Source organism: Delphinapterus leucas, chromosome 2 (assembly GCF_059928025.1).
Source record: "Delphinapterus leucas isolate spDelLeu-1000000601 "Yukka" chromosome 2, BTC_Dleu_Yukka2, whole genome shotgun sequence".
NCBI classification, from domain to species: Eukaryota; Metazoa; Chordata; class Mammalia; order Artiodactyla; family Monodontidae; genus Delphinapterus; species Delphinapterus leucas.
In genome coordinates, this window is record NC_143130.1 from 60,689,501 (window position 1) to 60,707,857 (window position 18,357).

Below are 18,357 nucleotides of genomic sequence, written 5' to 3' on the forward strand. Positions count from 1 at the left end.
ATTTTCTGTCTACTTGTCCTTTCAGTTACCAAGAGAGAAGTTTGTAGCCCTACAATTATACTTGTGGCTGTTTCTGTTTCTCCTTTCAGTTTTGTCAGGTTTTTTTTCTAAGTATTTTGAAGTCTTATTGTTAAATCCACGTTCATTTAGGACTATTCTATCTTCTTACTGAATTTTATCCTTTTATCATTATGTAGTATTTCTCTTTATCTGGGGCAATTTTCTTTGCTCTGAAGTCTACTTTGCCTGACATTGATAAAGCTTCTCTAGTTTTCTCTTGATTAAAATTTTCATGATCTGTAATTTTCCATCCTCTTACCTTTAACCTACCTATATCATTATATTTGAAGTGAGTTTCTTCAACACAGCAAATAGTTTTTATTGATTCTAACAATTTCTATCTTTTAACTGCTGCATTTAAACAATCTGTATTTAATGTAATGATTGACATGCTTGAATTTAGGTTTTTCATTTTATTATTTGTTCTCTTTTTCCTTTTGTGTTTTTTTTTGTTCCTATGTTCCCCTTTCCTTGTTTCAGTTATTTGAATTTTTAAGTTTCTATTTTAATTTAACTTTTGTGATTTTAACATCTCTTCATATAATTTTTAAGTGGTGGCTGTAGTAATTACAATATACATATTTTAAGCAATCCCTTTTGGAATTCAAGTGAAATTCAAAATCCTTGTCACAATATGGTTCCCTTATCTTCTCCTTTATGTTTTAATTTTCTTATGTATTGCATCTACATACTTTAACTACCCCACCAGCCAATATAATTATTTTAATGTGAGTCTTCAAATATATATTAAAGAACTCAAGAGGCAAAGGATAGTCTGTTAATATGTATGCAGATCATGACGGTATCTGTTGTGCTTCCTTCATTTCTGATATTCCAGCATTTCTTCTTGTATCATTTTCTTTCAATCTGAACATTTTCCTTTAATTTTTTTAGGGAGATTTGGTGGTTATGTATCCCCTTTTCTTCATCTGAGAATATGTTTATTTCACCTTTATACCTGAAGGATATTTTTACTGGATATAGAATTCTAGTTTAACATCCTTTAAAAATCTTGTTTCTCCTTCTTCTGTCTTCCAGTGGTTCCCGATGAGAAACCTACAGTCATTGGAATTATTGTTCCCCTGTTGAGAGTGTCACTTTTATCTGGCTGCTTTCAACATTTTTCCTCTGTCCTTAGGTTTCAGCAATTTGATTTTGTTGTGTCTGGCCATGAGTTTCTTTAGGTTTATCCTCTTTAGTTCTCTGAGCTTCTTAAATCTACAGGTTTGTATCTTTGCACAGCTTAGAAAGCTTTCAGTCATTATTTATTTTAATATTTTTTTTCTTTTTAGGGGCACTGTAATCTTTCTCCTTATTGGACCCTCATGACATGAGTATTACACCTTTGGCATTGACTGACAAGTCACTGAAATCCTCATTTTTTTAAAATAAATAAATATTTATTTATTTATTCATTTATTTTTGGCTGTGTTGGGTCTTCGTTTCTGTGCGAGGGCCTCCTCTAGTTGCGGCAAGCGGGGGCCGCTCTTCATCGCAGTGAGCGGGCCTCTCACCATCGCGGCCTCTCCCATTGTGGAGCGCGGGCTCCAGACATGCAGGCTCAGCAGCTGTGGCTCACGGGCCCAGCCACTCCGTGGCATGTGGGATCCTCCCAGACCAGGGCTCGAACCCGTGTCCCCTGCACTGGCAGGCAGACTCTCAACCACTGCGCCACCAGGGAAGCCCTGAAATCCTCGTTTTGTCAATCTTTTCTTCTCCCTCTTCTTCAGATTGGGTCATCTGTTGATCCATCTTCAGATTTACTGACCCTTTTTCTTTCTCATCTCCAATCTGCTCTTGAGTCCACTCAGTGACTTTTTTCTTCCAATTGCTGTATATTTAGGTTCTAAAATTCCCATCACTTATTGGAGCATTTTCATAATGACTTCTTTAAAATCTTTGTCAGATCATTCCGATATCTACCAACTCAGAGTTGGTGTCTTTTGATTGTTCTCTTCCTTGGGCATTGAGATTTTTGTGGTTCTTCATATGTCGAGTACATTTGGATTGCATCCTGGACATTTTGGATCTTATGAGATTCTGAGTCTTGTTTATAATCTAAGAAAAATGTTGACTTTTTCATTCTATCAGGTAGGTTCATACTGTAAATTTCAACCTGCCTTCTCTAGGCTGTGGTTTTCAAAGCTTTGCTGTCCTATTTGGCTAAGCTTCACATTATGCAGTCTGTGACCTGGGCGGGGGTCTCTTCAGTAAGTCGTCAGAGCCTTTGGTGTACTGATTAGGACAGATCCACGCATGCACAGCTCAGAGCTGGGGAGAGGGGAGTCCAGGAGTTCATAAACAACCTCATGGGATTGTTTCCTGAAGCCCTCTTTTTATAATCTTCCAGGTACTTTTTGGATCCCTGGGACTCCCTTTTCTGTCCTCAAGCCAGAATGCACCACTGTGCACATAGCCCTGTCCTGCACCCTGCTCATGCAGGACTTGTGTATGTTTTATATTGTCTCCCCTTCAGACTGCAGTATCCTGTTGGTGCAGCCAACCCAATGCTTCTTTTTGATTCTTTTCCAAACCCTAGCTCAGTGCTGGCCACTTGGGGCTGTGTGTACCTACAGAGCCAGATCCAGGAGCAGCAGGCACGGAGCTAAGCACTTGTGCCTCCACACACCCCCAGGGGAGGCCTTCCTGCCTGGAGCCCATGACACCAGTGCCCAGACCTGAACCATTAGCAGGCGGGGAGCAAAGGCCAGCCCTCGTGGGATGAGTGCTCACACCATTTTCCCACACAGCCTTTGACTGGGAGCTCGTGCAGGGAGGGCTGGCCTTCTTAGAGGATAAGGATTCCCTAGAGATGGGGAAGAATAGCATCATCAGGCAGGAATTAGAGCCATGTCGTCTACTGAGCACATGTGTTATGTTCTGCGTCAAGCAGGGCTGCAAAGCTGTTCTTATCAGGGCCAATGACAGAAACCTGAGTTTCAGAAAATTAAGTCAGTTCCCAGCATCCCACAGCCCAGAAGAGACAGAGCCAGGATCTGAACTTGGAACTGACCACAATATAAACCCATGCTCTTATCAAATGCAAAACAGGCATGAAAAGCAAGAATCAAGAACTTATCCTGAGATTTGTGATGAAAGTAATCAATTTTGTTCTTTAACCTTTTATAAAAGAAAAGCTTACTTGCTCACCATTGGATGAGACAGGTTATGGAGGCTGAGAGGCTGTTTGAACAAAGAGAAAAAGAGGCTGAGAGAGGGGGGCCGTTTCAAGGACTCTTGGGCAGCCCCCACAGAGTGACTGACACCCCAGGCCCCTATCTCTCTTGTGTGCTGCTCATTTTGTAACTGACTTTCCCTAATTTCATTGCTGTGCCTACATAATTTCATAATATGTTTGCTGCCTTTCTTTTTTATTGGACTTTTTCAGAAATAACTAGAATCCTAAATGGTTACCTGATGTACAGTCTCAGAGATATGAACTTAAGTCAGTCTTTTAAGGAAAGGTGAGTGGCATGCCACTGCTGGGAGGTGCCGACCCCGCAGGGTCAGGGCTTGGCCCCTTGTGGAAAAGGAGGCTGTCTTACAAATATTCCTCAAGGTGCTGTGACTTTTACCAGTGAACCAAGCAGGAAGAATGTTTGTTCACCTAACGAGTTCTCACATTTGCAAATGTGGAATCCAGGTCAAATTTTTAAAGACATTGCTAATTGAAAATACGATTGAAGCCAGCTCTTCATCTGTCAGGAGCCTTCCCTGACCTTCCTGTTTAAAGCAGCCCCTTTTTACCTCTGTGCTTATAACACCTGATAGTTATTTGTTTGATCATCTGTTAATTGTCTCTACCGCTTAGACCTGCATACATGTGCACACATGCACACACACACACACACACACACACACACACCTAGCAACAGTGCTATACCCAGAGCAGATACTCAGTAAATATTTGTCACACAAATGACCCCAGCGTATTCATTTTAGACAGTGAAATGAGTCCTCACCCCCAGGCTACCCTGGCCACCGCTGAGAAGCTCCTGTCTGAGCCCGAGACCCTCTTGGTCCCCTCAAAGTGCCAGGGGTGCCACCATCCTTCCCTCCTGGATCCCCAGGCCATAGCGTTTAGTAAGGCCCCAGCAGCCTACACTGTGCCTTAGGAAATCTTTTTGAAAAGCTTCCCGTCTGGGCAGACACAGTTCCTGACTGGATACAAAGGCCCACAGCAGGGCACCGGCTGGCCTCAGCCCCTGTGAGCCCCTCAGGCTGACTCTCCAGCCCCCCTCTGTACCTATGTGCCAGCTCATCAAAGATGTCGTCGTGGCTCCAAACCCTGCCTGGGAGAAGGGGTCGAGTCCCACCACTGGCAGAAATGCTGCCGTGCAGCTGTGAGAGGGGAGGAGACCCACATACTATGACGGAGGCCTCTCTGGGATGTACTGTTAAGAGGAAAATCAAGGGTCAGAATAGCCCATGTAGTGCCCTGCCTTTCACCTAGAGGTAGGGGGAGGGTATGTGTATAGAATCTAAATATGCACATACATTCATATCCCTATATATGTGCGCGTATGCACACACACACAAACACATATATGCTTATATTTTTTTAATTTTTATTGAAATATAGTTGATTTACAATGTTGTGTTAGTTTCAGGTGTACAGCAAGGTGATTCAGTTGTACACGCATATATATACCTATATTCTTTTTCAGATTCTTTTCCATTACAGGTCATTACAAGATACTGAGTATAGTTCCCTGTGCCGTACAGTAGGTCCTTGTTGTTTATTGATTTTATATGTAGTAGTGTGTGTCTGCTAATCCCAAACTCTTAATTTACCCCCCCCAACCTTTCCCCTTGGTAACCATAAGTTTGTTTTCTATGTCTGTGGGTCTGTTTCTGTTTTGTAAATAAGTTCATTTGTATCATTTTTTAGATTCCACATGTAAGTGATACCACATGATATTTGTCTTTCTCTGACTTACTTCACTTAGTGTGATCATCTCTAGGTCCATCCATGTATGCTTATACGTTTGGATGGGAGGGTACACCAGAAACTGATAACTATGTCACCATAGATAATCACCATGGATGATGACTCTACAATTTATCATCCAAATTGGTACATTTGGAGGAGGGAGAGTGGCCACTGGACATTGGTGACCCATAAAGCAGGACTTTCCTAAGCAAAACAGGAGGTGTGGTCACCTCACCTTGGGGAGGGGGACAGGGGAAGTGTCCTGGGGGGCCTGCACCCAAGCTGTGCCTCTGTGCGGCCGGGTGACTGCCCTTGGGCAAGACCCCACCGGCTGCCCAGACTGGCTTCCTTGTCCATGACATGGGCTCTTGCTGGGGTGACCTCTAAGGCTGTGGCTGCCGTTTAAGCCAGGACACCCCCTAATCTGCACTGTGCCTTTTCATTCCTGCCACCGACTTCCATGCCATCTGGACCTCACTCCACCGCTCTTGCTTCTTGGTCCCACCAGGAGGGGGCGGGGTCTGGCCCAGCCTCTGTCCAGGTCACCCCTTGTCTTCCTCAGGGGGTTTTCACTGGGTGGGTGGGGTATCCCTATGCTCCTGATTCCCCCTCCCCAGGTACACACTGAAGAAGAGGGAACAGGTGTGCTGTGGCCTAGAGCATGTGAGGAAGCTCTCAGACACGCCCAGATGTGAGGATGAAGCAGTTATATTGCTTGTTAGTTTTCTTAACAGTCAACACCAATTAGGTGTTGTATTTTAGGGATTTTTAAGTGTTTTTTCCCAGAGGCGAGATCCTATTTACAATCCCGCATCTAGCATTTGCTCAGTAAGCTCACAGGAAGATGATGTGAAGCCTTGGGATGAGAAGTGGACGTTAATATTCAGGACTGGTTTTGCTGGAGCTGATTTCTACCAACGGGCTCCATCACAGTAACTCACATGCGCAGGTCACTGTTCCAAAGTGTCGTCCCAGTCATGAGCCCATTTGCCCCTCAGAGGAGCCTGAGGAGTTGTCGAGCCAATGTTCCAGCCTGCGTTTAATGAACAGGAATAGTCACTGAGGCTTTTGAAGCACAAGGGCATGGCCATGGTTTTGAAGGGAAAGCACAGAACCAGGACCCACCCCCAGTTCAAATTTGCTCCCTGCACCCTGGGAGCAAGGAGCTGGAGCAAGTAAGGAAGGATATTGGGATTCTCCAGCTACGCCCAGGGTAGAGCTGGGACCCTCTCTGCAACCTCCTGGGCCACTGAGCAGAATCACAGTTGACTTTTGGCTCTCATGTTCAACACCAAAACAGGAGTGAAGAAAGGTCGCTCTGCTCCAGGCTCATCTCCATAACCCCTTCCCAGTTGGGCCTATACCCCCATCACTGCTGCCCATGTCTGGCCATGAGGCCTCCAGATGTATATGGTGAAACTGCATGCTTCAGCCCTAGCACAGATCTGGGATGGATGGACAGACAGGTGAACAGGTGGATGGGTGGATGGATGGATGGATGGATGTATGGATGGATGGACAAATGGATGGGTGGATGGATGGATAAATGGATGGGTGGATGGGTAGATAGGTGAATTGATGGACAAATGGATGATTGGATGGATGGATATATGGGTAGATGGATGGATGGATGGGTGAATAGACAAATGGATGATTGGATGGATGGCTGGACAGGTGAACAGATGGATGGTGGGTGGATGAGTGGATGGAGGGATAAAAGATGGCTGGATGGACAGATGTTACCTGGGGGCCTCTGCAGTGCCTTTCATGGTGCCAGCTTGTAGCAAGTACTCAATAAATATGTGCTGTTTTTTCAGTTTGAAATACAATGGCCCTGCTTTGAGTTTTGCATGAGCAGAAAGCCACGCCACTACAGTGGTGCCTAATACTTAGTCAGACGTTGCACCGTGGTTGTTGCGGGTCCCCTCTGCGTAGCTGGTCAGGTATTTTTCTCTTGAGTACGCAGACTGTAAGTCTGTGTTCTGTCTTCTCCGTGCTGCTGCTTGTCTCGTTCAGCCATACGCCTGCCTGTGAGCTCTCACCGTGTGACAGGGGTGAGTGAGCACCCGCTCAGAGCCCTTGACCTCACATACCCTCTGAGCTGTGGCTGGACAGGATAACTACCCAGGATGTTTGGAAATGCACGCCCAAGAGCATTGTGTTAGACCCAGCCTGTGTGTATGTATTTAACACACTCTTCTTCCACTTCCCTTCCCTCCCTGAAAAATTCAGTCCTAGATCCATAGGTTCATCAAAGCAAGGTGGGCACCTGCAGTGGGCAGAGTGGGGGGTGGTAGGACACAGAGACCAAGGTCAGGGTGTCAGAGCCAGACAGAGTGAAGAGGGCAACTCAGGGGAAGGGAAGCAGCATTGGTTGGGGGCTGTTTACATACCAGGATCAAATAAGGAAATAGCTTAAGATTGGTAGAAACCAGGTTTCTCACTTTCGGAGAAAGGAGTTACAAGTAGAATGAACTCTGGGGTGTTAGATTGGAATTGGGAGTATCAGGGGACTCAAAGTTTCAGATAGATAGATGATAGGTAGATAGATAATAGATGGATGGATAGATAGATGACAGATGAAAATGTCTGTGTACACATGTGGGTGTGTACACACGCACACACACACGCGTTCCCCAGCTCTACTTACTGAGTCTAGGAGCAATGACATCAGCGATAATCATATTTTGGCTTCTAAACACCATTATCCACTATCTTAAAAATAAAAACAAAAAAAACCAGGAGAAATGGCTGAATCCAGGGCTGAAGCAGAAGAGATACAAGATGAATCTTGTTGACTGAAAAAAAAATACACAACCTAAAAGTTGAGAGTTATGTTTTATTCGATGGATAGAACTGAGGACTTAGGCCAGGGACACAGACTGTCAGGTGGCTCTGAGGGACTGCTCCAAAGAGGTAAGGAGGGGAACCAGGATACATAGGCATTTTTGTAACAAATACCGGGTAGTCAGAACATCAAAAGATTACTATTAATTAAAGAAAACCAGACATCTCAAGTTAAGGAATTTAGTGCTTTTCTGTGTATGGAAGATGCAAGAGTCTGGGCTTACTGAAATCATTCCTATCGATATGTACCTCAGCTCTCTGGGGCCAGTATCCTGTGTTTTTTCATCCTGAGTCCCCTCAGTGTGCACCGTCGGGGGTGGCTGCTACAGCTGACTGTTAGATGCGGGGGGGGGGGGGCCATCCTGCTTCCATCCTGAGGTCCTTCAGGGCTCACCGTCAGGGCACCTGTAGTGGCTGATGGCTGCACCAGCCTTTGTTTACTGAAATGGCAGACGGCGTTTTTGGTTCACAACCTTGACCATCTTCTTGTGCTGGAAAGCAAGGATGTGCTCTAAAAAATGACGGGGACTGTCACACAGACACAGATTCCACTTGAACAAGCCCCACTGACTAGGGCGGGTATCTGAGCATCAAAATAATCACATGGATGGATTATAACACAGTGAATCAAATAGAAGCCTGGAATCAGTAAATGTATCAAGGCTTGGTGAGGAGTGGAATATGTCTGTAGATTCCAAGTTCCTCCCCATTAAATGCTTATTAATTACGGAGAGGAAGGGAGCAGCTCTGCAAGGGGGAGCCTGGCTGACGGCCACGAGAGAGATCCACCCAACTGGACACCACGAGAAGGATGCAGTGTGACCCAATCTGCTCTGATTGTGAGGAAACACACACCCAGACCATGGACATTCTACACAATACTGGGTCTGTGGTCTTCAAAACGGCCTAGGTCTTGAATGTCAAGTACCCTGAGGAATGTTCCAGACTGAGGACGGCTAAAGAGACACCACAGCTGAATGCAGTACACCATCCAGAACTGGGGCAGATGGCACGTGGTGACTGGGGTCTTTCACGGTGACAGATGCATTGTTGCCTTCGTGATTAGACAAATTCCCAGTTCTGATGGTGATGCAGGAGAATATATCTGCAGGAACGTAACCCCACTCACAGAAAATACACACGAAGTTCTGCTGGGTGATGGGATTTCAGGTTGGCAATTTACTTTCAAATGGTTCAGAAGGACAAAAAAGCTACTTATACTCTGCAAATTTTTTGTGAGCTTTTAGGTGCTGCCATTTTTTTTTAAGTCTTAAAATAAGGTATATTGAGTCACCAAAAAAAGAACAAGAAAAAACTATTGGTACAATAACAACAAAACTCCCCAGGTGATTATGAGGCATCCCCAAGGATTCAGAGCCTTTGTTTTAGAAGCCACACAAGCAGTTGGCTGCAGGCTATGTACATAGAACCCTTTCCCCAGGCCACCCCACCCCAGAATTCTCAAGCAGGGCCACACTTGCTAACTCTGCCCCACCTGCTTAGAGACCACCCTCAGTTAATTCTGGGTGCCCCGCCCCATTCGAGTGCCCAAGAGGCCCCATCAACCTCAGGGCACTGGCCTTCCTCTCTCCATGCTTCTTCCCTTTGGACTGGCCTGGTTGTTGAGACACATCAAGGCTACAGTTCTCTGCCCATGTCCTAGAGTCATGAGTGATGCAGGTTTTGGAGCCCACTCTTCCCCTGAGCCTCAGAGAAGAGCCAGGGGATGGCTGGGGAGGGTCCGAGTGGCCTGGGTTGGGCATTCTGTCACTCCCTCCACTACCACTCAAGGCAGCCTTCTTACCACCATCTTCAGTCGGGGTATCCCCTAGAAAGGCCCACAGACCTTGGTAGCAGTGGACCCACCGGCCCATCAGACGTGCCCAGGCACACCTGACCCCCTGAGGGTAAAGCTTCAGCCTAAGCTGCTGGTTGTGAGCACGAACCAAAGGGGGAACCTCCATGCTGCTTGCCCCAACTGCATCCTCGTCAACCCGCCCAGAGAACCAGCCCCCATGTTGTCACACACTCTGGGCGCCTCTGCCCCCAGGGAGACTGCATCTTAAAGGGACCTGGCTGCCCACGTTGCCGGGTTCTCTGCTTCAGCTTCTCTCCTGAGACCACCCACCCCAGGGTCAGGGTGGAGAGCTGGGTTCAGTGTGCTTGCCAATATCGAGTGGCGTGGAGGGGGGCCGTGGCCTCAGCTGGCCTCGACGGCCAGGGTCCACGCAGGGAAGGGCCACAGGGAGGTGTTTTGTCCTCCACTCCCTGTCCCGACTCGCTCCAGTGACAGGCTTGCTTCACTGTGTCCCCAGCATGGACAACGCCGAGGACCCTGTGTACGAGAGTCTGGAGGAGTTCCACGTTTTCGTCCTTGCCCACATATTAAGGAGGCCCATCGTCGTTGTAGCAGATACGATGCTGAGGGACTCAGGCGGGGAAGGTAAGTTTACTCATAATGAAACAGATGTATTTTATTCATCACCCAGAAAGCGTAACATCCCAAGTAAGGAAGGGACTGTCCAACGTAATGGCTGAGCCTCCAGAAGGACACAGAGCCTTACTCTGCCTGGACAAAGGTCTTATTTCTCCTCGTTTCTCCTCGACTCCACATGTTTCTGGCTCCTCCCAGTAGAGAAGGGATTACTCTTTTTTATTTTTTTATTTTTTTTATATTTTTTTTTGGCCGTGCCACACGGCTTGTGGGATCTTAGTTCCCCGACCAGGGATTGGACCCGGGCCCTCAGCAGTGAAAGTGCAGAGTCCTAACCACTGGACAGCCAGGGAATTCCCAGGAGAGATTACTCTTGGCCGTCCATCCACCCTGTGTGTCCACGGCAGGAGAAATGTGGCTGAGTGGGGGTGGGGATGAACCCCGAGGGGCTCCCGGCCCACCTGTTGCCCACACCCTCCAGCAGTGCCGGCCTCATCCCAGGGCCACTTGGCCACTCAGCCACTCCAGTCCCCTCCTGCCCCTCGCATGTGTCTTAAAGAAGAAACAAGAAAGGCAGAAAATGCAAAGTCATCCGCAAGGCTGTGATGGGACCAGGGCTGGGGGAGAAGGAGGAAGGGATGGAGGACTTCCCAAGGCCGGTACCTGCTGCACTGCCAATCACGTGCACCCTCTCCCTCGGCCAGGCCACTACCTCCCAGGGTAGACACTGCCTCCCGCTTTACAGACGAGGAGCCCGAAGCTCAGAGAGGCCACACAATGTGCCCCCGCCTTCAGCTGAAGCCTTGAGGAAGCAGGGTCAACCCAGGCAGGGAGGGCTCCACGTGTGTCCTCCCTCTAGCCTTTCTGCTGGAGCCCACAGGGCACCATGCTCTCTGAAAAGGAGGGACACAGGAGGGGCCAGGATGGTGGATGGACCAGGAAGGTCACCCTAGTGTAAGTGTCCTGCCTCTCGTGGCTGTGGTTACCACAGAAGGCAGGGAGCTGGGAGTACCTTGGTCACTCCCAGTGACACAGGCCTGCCGGGGTCTGCAGCTCTCTGGGTGCAGAGCCCGGCCTCCCATCGGGGTCCCTGTACTCATCAGATCCCACAGAGCTGGGTCCACACTTCCTTCCTTTGCACCTGTCCTGGAGGGTGCAGCCCTCTCAAAGGCGGACCCACCCTGCCTCTCAGCAGAGAGGGGGGCAGAACCATGGTCACTGATATAGACAAAGCAAGGGTGGGGAGGAATCCTGAGCTCATCAAAGACAACCCTGATGTCGACTGTCTTTTCCTTCCACAGAAGGGCAGTGAGTCACTGAGTCTGAGGCCAAGAGGCAAGGTTCTTTGTAATTAAAAAACAGATGCCGTGTCAGGGCAGGTATTTCCAGTAGTTACCGTATTTCAGTGAGGATTTAGGCTTTTTCCCCCTTTTGGTAAGGAAATGAACAAGACTGTGTCCCGGTTGCTAAAGGAGCTGATCCCCGTCCTTCATTTCCCATCTGACTCACGACTTGGGCCTGGAGTGCTCTCACTGAGCTTCTCAAAACCTAGAACAAATAAGCTCTCACGCAGCACATACGTTGTTCTGTATGCAGATGCTTTTGTGAACACAGGAGAGGAATAAGTACATTCAGGAAAACACGGGTTTCTAGGTGGCCATCAGCACACGTCCTGGCTGACCATCTGGGGTGGGCGTTTTGATCACCTTGGCCAGACTCAGGGCAGCAGGCAGGCCCGGCAGGTCACAGCAGAATCCCCTCAGCCCTGCTTGTTCCTAGGGTGCAGCTTGACAGGTCGCAGGGACAAACGAGCCAGGAGGACTCTGCCCAAGGAGGCAGGTGGAGCAGGGTGCCCTGGTCAGGTACAGGACTTGGGGTCTAATGGGCCTGGCCCCTGCGAGCCTGGGCTTCCCTATCCATCGGTGGCAAGCATCACCTAGCTCCCAGGGAGCTCCTGCCAGGTGGGTGGAGGCCCCTCTGCTGTGGAGTAGGTGACAGATGACAACGCCCGGGGCTGCAGCCTGAGCCCGCCCTCCCTTCCCTCCGCCCTGTCACCTCCCCCAGGATGGTGAGGGATGCTGTCCACGCCCCCTCCAGATCCACATGCCCTCACCCTTGTTTGTGTCTGCAGCATTTGCTCCAATCCCCTTCGGAGGGATTTACCTGCCCTTGGAGGTGCCTCCCAACAGATGCCACTGCTCACCTCTGGTTCTTGCCTACGACCAAGCGCATTTCTCTGCCCTTGTGTCCATGGAGCAGAGAGACCAGCAGAGAGAACAAGGTACGCCCGCCACCACCTAACAGTGCAAGGTGGGGAAGGGGTGGGCCGGGAGGGGCAGGAGGCGGAATATGGAGACCTCCCTGGGAAGCGCACTCAGCAATGATAGGTTTTGCCTAAAACTACCATATGCATGCAAAAAAATATCATTGAAAATAATGCCATTTGCAGCATCATGGATGGAATGGACTTAGATTATCGTTATCATAGATTATCATACTAAGAAACTTAGATTATTATAGTAAGTGATGTCAGACAAAGACAAATATCATACGATATCACTTATACGTGGGATCTAAAAAAAACGATACAAATGAACTTATTTACAAAACAGAAACAGACTCAGACTGAAAACAAACTTATGGTCACCAAAGGGGAAAGGGGAGGAGGGAAAAATTAGGAGTTTGGGATTAACATATACACACTATTATATATAAAATAGATGAATAACAAGAAACTACTATACAGCACTATACTCAATATTTTCTAATAACCTCTAAGGAAAAAGAATCTGAAAAAGAATATATACGTATATATGTATAACTGAATCACTTTGCTTGTACACCTGAAACTAACACAACATTGTAAATCAATTATACTTCCGTTTTTAAAAAAAGAAAATAATGCCACAGACAACTTTTAATTTAAATTATGAAGCAAATTAATAATCAAGCCACCCTTAAATAACTTTCACTGTGGTTCCCTTTCACATGTACGCATATACTATATGGATGTAATTAATCTCAGATGTAATTTTTTTTTCTTTTTTTTTTTGCGGTACGCGGGCCTCTCTCACTGTTGTGGCCTCTCCTGTTGCAGAGCACAGGCTCCAGACGCGCAGGCTCAGCGGCCGTGGCTCATGGGCCCAGCCGCTCCGCGACATGTGGGATCTTCCCGGACCGGGGCACGAACCTGTGTCCCCTGCATCAGCAGGAGGACTCTCAACCACTGTGCCACCGGGGAAGCCCTCAGATGTAATTTTTAAAAGCCCGTCTACTTTGTTAGACCAACCAGATGATCAAAATACTAAAACTCTGGACTAGTAATAAACTTACACTTAATAAACAAACAAATAAATAAATAATTAAAAGCCCATCTAGTGCAGAGAGTCAGCAAATTACAGCCCACTGCCTGTTTGTAAATAAAGTTTTATCGGAACACAGCCACACTTGTTCAAAGACGTATTGTCTGTGGCTACTGCTTTTGTGCCCTAACAGCAGAGTTGAGAAGCAACCCCAGAGGCTGTGTGGCCTGCAAAGACTAAAATATTTACTAATGAGCGCTTTACGGAAAATGTTTGCCAGCCTCTGCTCTAAAGTAAGCTTTTGAATCAAAAGATGGATTTTTCCATTCAATTCATTACATGGGAGTTTCCTGCCAGGAGCCATTTCAGTGCTGCAGAGAGGCTTGCCGGGCTGGGCCCACAGGCTGTGCACTGCACAACTCCAACCACCAGTCACATAGACTCATGTGGGGCCTGTCTTCAGTCAATGCAATATGTGTCTGCTGTGGAAATGGCGGGATTTTGTTTGGAATGTTAACTGCTGATGGATGGGTGACTAACTGAGCAAATAAAGGGAAGCTCTTCCTTTTTCACTTCTGTGTCTGGTTAGACAGAGAACTCCCAGGATACTAAAAGAAGGAAAGACTGACCAGTTTCAGGGTCCCTGCCATAGGATGTGGTCCCAGGAAATCCATGGTGGCTCATCCTGTGGTGATGTGAGTCCAGAAGGAGAGGGAGCAGGGCTGCCACTGGCTGTAAGGGGACTATCACGTCCTTTTCCTGTGCTATTTACAGACATCTCACTTTAGCCATAGGAAGACATGTTTCGTCATTAAGGCCTAGGTGCCATTTGCCTTTTCTGTTGTCTCTCTGCGTGTTGGCCAGTGAGAGCTGGCACCTCCCTCATGGCTTCCAGCTCTTCTCAAAGCTCACCGTGGCTTTTGAGAGACAGGAGGGCCCTTTCTCTGCAGCCTCACCCTATCAGCAAGTGATTGAAAAGACCAAAAGCCTTTCATTTAGAAGCCAGATGTTGGCCATGAATATTAAGAAGAAACTTAATCAGGATAGTAGGTCAGAGGCTCCTAACTGGGCAGCTCAGGACTTTGGCTTCTATAGAAGAGCTGTACAGAAAAAAATGAAAAAAAACTCTAAAAGAAAGGTGAAATAATAAATCCATGATTTAAAGGTGAAACATTTTAGAAACAATTAACATATCGAGTATAAATTTTGGAGAATCTGAATAAAATTGGCTGTGTTTCATTTAGAAAATTTTAAAAAGAGGGCCCTTCTCAGGACCAGGGATCCAGGCCAGGTGCGGGGCCTCTCATCCAGTCTCCCAGAGACTCTGTGGTCAGGGAGAGATCAAAGTCCCAGGGCTGGCATCTCCAATTGCTGAGCAGGGCCTTCAGAGCCCAGCTCCCTCCTCACAGAGGCACTGAGCTTTCTTTCAGGCCTTCCAGATACTGCTTATGGATGCTTTCAAGGCCAATATGAAGGTGCTCTTCAATAAAAGGACAAATGTGGAGGGGTTACCGCCTAGCAAGGGAGTGTTGCAGAGGTGCAGGTGGTTTCACCTCTAAAGACTTTTTTCCCATAAGTGGATTCTGGTCCCAGTGTGGGTTCTGAGCAGCTGTGTCGTGGGCTCCTGCAGCTCCACCTGCTGGCTTGCTCCTAATAGCAGTGTGGTCCCTGCCTCCTCAGCCCTCACATGACCAATATGCAGGGCTGCACATTGACCCGTTCAGTCCTCACGAACATCGCACAAGCAGAAGCAAAGCACGTGTAAGCGGCTCCCACTGGCTGGGTAACCTCTGTGCTACACGTCAGGCCCTCACACATTGGGAAAGAATACAAATGCTCTGCAGACTTTGAGGCTTTAAGTACTGCTACCGACACATCCCCTGTGCCACCCTCACTGAGCTGGTGGGTACTGGTAGGTGCAACCCTGCTTCCTGCTCCTCCCACTGGCCTGAAGTCCAGTGGTCCTGCATGCAGTATTTGTTTGGGCGGCCAAGGGCCCATTCAGTGAAGCACCTGTTGCATCCAGGTTTGGGGACCCAAAGATGACAGTGTCCTTGCCTTGGGGCCCTTACCACCTTGTAGGGGAGACAGGCACCCCCATCAAGCCACATACTATACAAGGCAGGATGTTTCCCGAGCAGTCACGAGCTCCATTCAGCAGGGGAGCAATTACTCTAATTGGGAAGAACAGACAGATAGACCTGAGCAGAAGTGCTGGGCTGATGCAGGGATGTTGCTGGTGGGTGGCTGGCATGTCGCTGGTGTGGCCCAGCAAGCACATGTCATAGGAGCGTGATGGTGTTGGGCCTGGGTGCTGCCGTGTCCTCACCGCGTTGCCCGAGGGGCGCCATGTGCCCTCCCAGCCTGTCCCCTTCTCTGTTGCCGGTACAATAACACCCATCCCCCTGGAAATGAATGCTTTCTCCTCCCCTTCCTCACCCTCATTCCCTCCCCCCTCCCCTGTCCTCTGCTCTTCCTCTTCCTTTCTGCCCACTCTCCCATTTGGTCTCTTTTCATTTGACACATTTAAGGACATCACCACTTAATTATGAAGTGACCACCATGGTCACTTCCACACATTGAAGTCCTCAGTCACCCCTGGGAATGACATTGCCTGTCCCAAAGCCAGGCCTGTCCCCTGATCCTTAAATGTTGCTTCTAAGATAAACCTAAAGGCCTTGACTGGCTCCCTTCCTGGCCACCATTAGTGCCCAGCATCTCCCTGAAAGGACCTGCCATGGGCAGGAGGAACAGAGCAGACATTGTCCGGGGAGCCATCACCAGAGGAAGCCTACCCCAGGGTTCCTGTGGGGCACTGTCCTACCTTCCAGCCCGACAGTAGAGGCTGTCGGGGGCTTTCTGCAAATACCAGATCCTAGCAATTCTGCCATTGTTACCCAGTGGTTGAGGATGGTGGGGAGAAGCTGAGAAGACGTCAGGAACCTGCTCAGGGAACAGACTCAGCCTCTCTTCTCAGCCTTTATGATGCCAAGAAAATGGAAGCAACCACAGAGGGCCATGATATTAGCCCCCAAAAGAAGATAGTTCAGAATAGCATTGGGATGCAAGGGGCTCAAAGGAGAAAATGGCTGCTGCTGCTGCTTCTCTAACAGGGAGTCCTGAGGTAGGTGGTCCAGGGCTGGTGCATCAGCTCTAGACATTCTCAGGTACTCAGGCTCCAGCCTCTCCCTGCTCCACCATCCTTATTGTGTGGTTTCAGCCTTATGGTCATAGAATAGGTGCTGCAGCTCCAGGCATCACATCCGTATTCCAGGCTGGACCAAATGCCTCTCTTCTTGAAACTTTGTCATTTCAGTTGGGAAGAACACCTTCCCTCGACACGTGCTGGCATCTTACTAAGGCTGAGCTCTATACTTGCAGTTTCCCGGCTTCAGAGCAGCCTGAGAAGTGAGTGCAGTGGAGGAAGAAGGGGGTGAGGTGATGGGTGGGGGTTCAGTGAGCCAGCTCTGAATCAGGGAGAGGATGTGATGTTTCCAGGCAGTTCCATCTGGACTCTTCTCTTTATTTCACCAGCAATGACCACTCATCTGGGGAAGAGCAAAAGTGCAAAAATGGGTTCTTTACCAACTTGGGTCCTCATCTGGAAATAAACCACGTTGGCTGTTAGGTTCTTAATTCCCTAAAAAGTGGTGGTGCGTGAGACTGTCAGTGCTGCTCCTTAGGAGAAAATCCATTCTCTTTCAACGCAGAAAGAGAAGAAGCCTTACTCCCAGGGCCGCGGTGTACCGCCCGTGGGTGTCAGGTTCCTGGGCTGCCTGGGTGAGGGTGGCGCATGCGTCTTAAGGTCCTGGCCGTGGCCACGCCCCCACAGGAGGAAGAGCCGGGGCGGGGGCGGTCCTGCTGAGAGACAGACCTGGCGCCACGCGGCTGACTTGATGGCACACTCCTGTCCCCCCCCCACAACATCTAAATGCCACCAGGAAGTTTCATGCCCAGAGGCTTTCTCTCCTAGAGCCCTGGTTCTGTGCCAGAACCCACCCCACCCCAAAGCGGGCAGGAGCCTTCTGACCCTGCTGAACTGAGACCTCGGCCTGGCCCGGGGCTTTTCACTCCGCCTTCCAGAAAGTCTCCAGCTCTGTGCCTTCAAGCTGCGTTGCACTCTGCCCCCAGGGAGCCTCCCAGGAAGCTCTTTACAGACACTAAGGTCACCACCCCCATAGCATCCTTGCCTACGAGGACCAAGGATGCTCAGTGAGAGGAAAGATAGTGGGAAACCATCCTCTTCCTTCCTGCCCTTCCCTGCCGTGTGGGGCTTCCGTCCGTTCACAGGGCTTCCTGGTTGCAGGTTAGAGCCCCTTCGACCGCAGGTCACCAAAACCCGACATGGCTCAGACAGGAAGAGGGCTGGTTGTCACACACACCACACTCTCAACATTGTGGGGCAGGCAGGCCCCCCGGGGCAGGTGGGGCGTTTCAGGAATGTTGGAGATGACCAGGCCCCTCCATCCTGCCTGCAGCCTCCTCACCTTCTGTTCCAGGCAAGCCCCTGCCGCCATCCCCTGCTGCAAGCAGGTCCTGTTCGCCCCCAAACTCCGGTGTCTAAGAGCATGGCCAGATCTGGGGCAGGAAGTATGCACAAAGATCCTATCGCATCTTGTTCTGGAAGAAACAAGGCATCTTCAAAGACCGCGAGGGTAGTGTCAGAAGGGCTTCCGGGCTGATGGACGAGGCTCCCACAGGATGAGAGGGACAGTGAGGACCACCACTGGAAAGAGTAGAAACATGATGAAGTTGCTTCGGTCCAGGAATTCATGATGATG

At 48.9% G+C, this 18,357-nt stretch overlaps 1 protein-coding gene across 2 annotated transcripts in view; it reads left to right on the top strand.

Moving 5' to 3' along the window:
- Positions 1–18,357, top strand: part of LOC111177912 (OTU domain-containing protein 7A) — a 178,475-nt gene that overhangs the window by 142,108 nt on the left and 18,010 nt on the right. For both annotated transcript variants that reach the window (XM_089906927.1, XM_089906928.1), the window contains exons 7-8: positions 10,156–10,283; positions 12,406–12,555. In XM_089906927.1, coding sequence (XP_089763053.1) covers positions 10,156–10,283; positions 12,406–12,555 — 278 coding nt within the window. The remainder of the gene's footprint in view (positions 1–10,155; positions 10,284–12,405; positions 12,556–18,357) is intronic.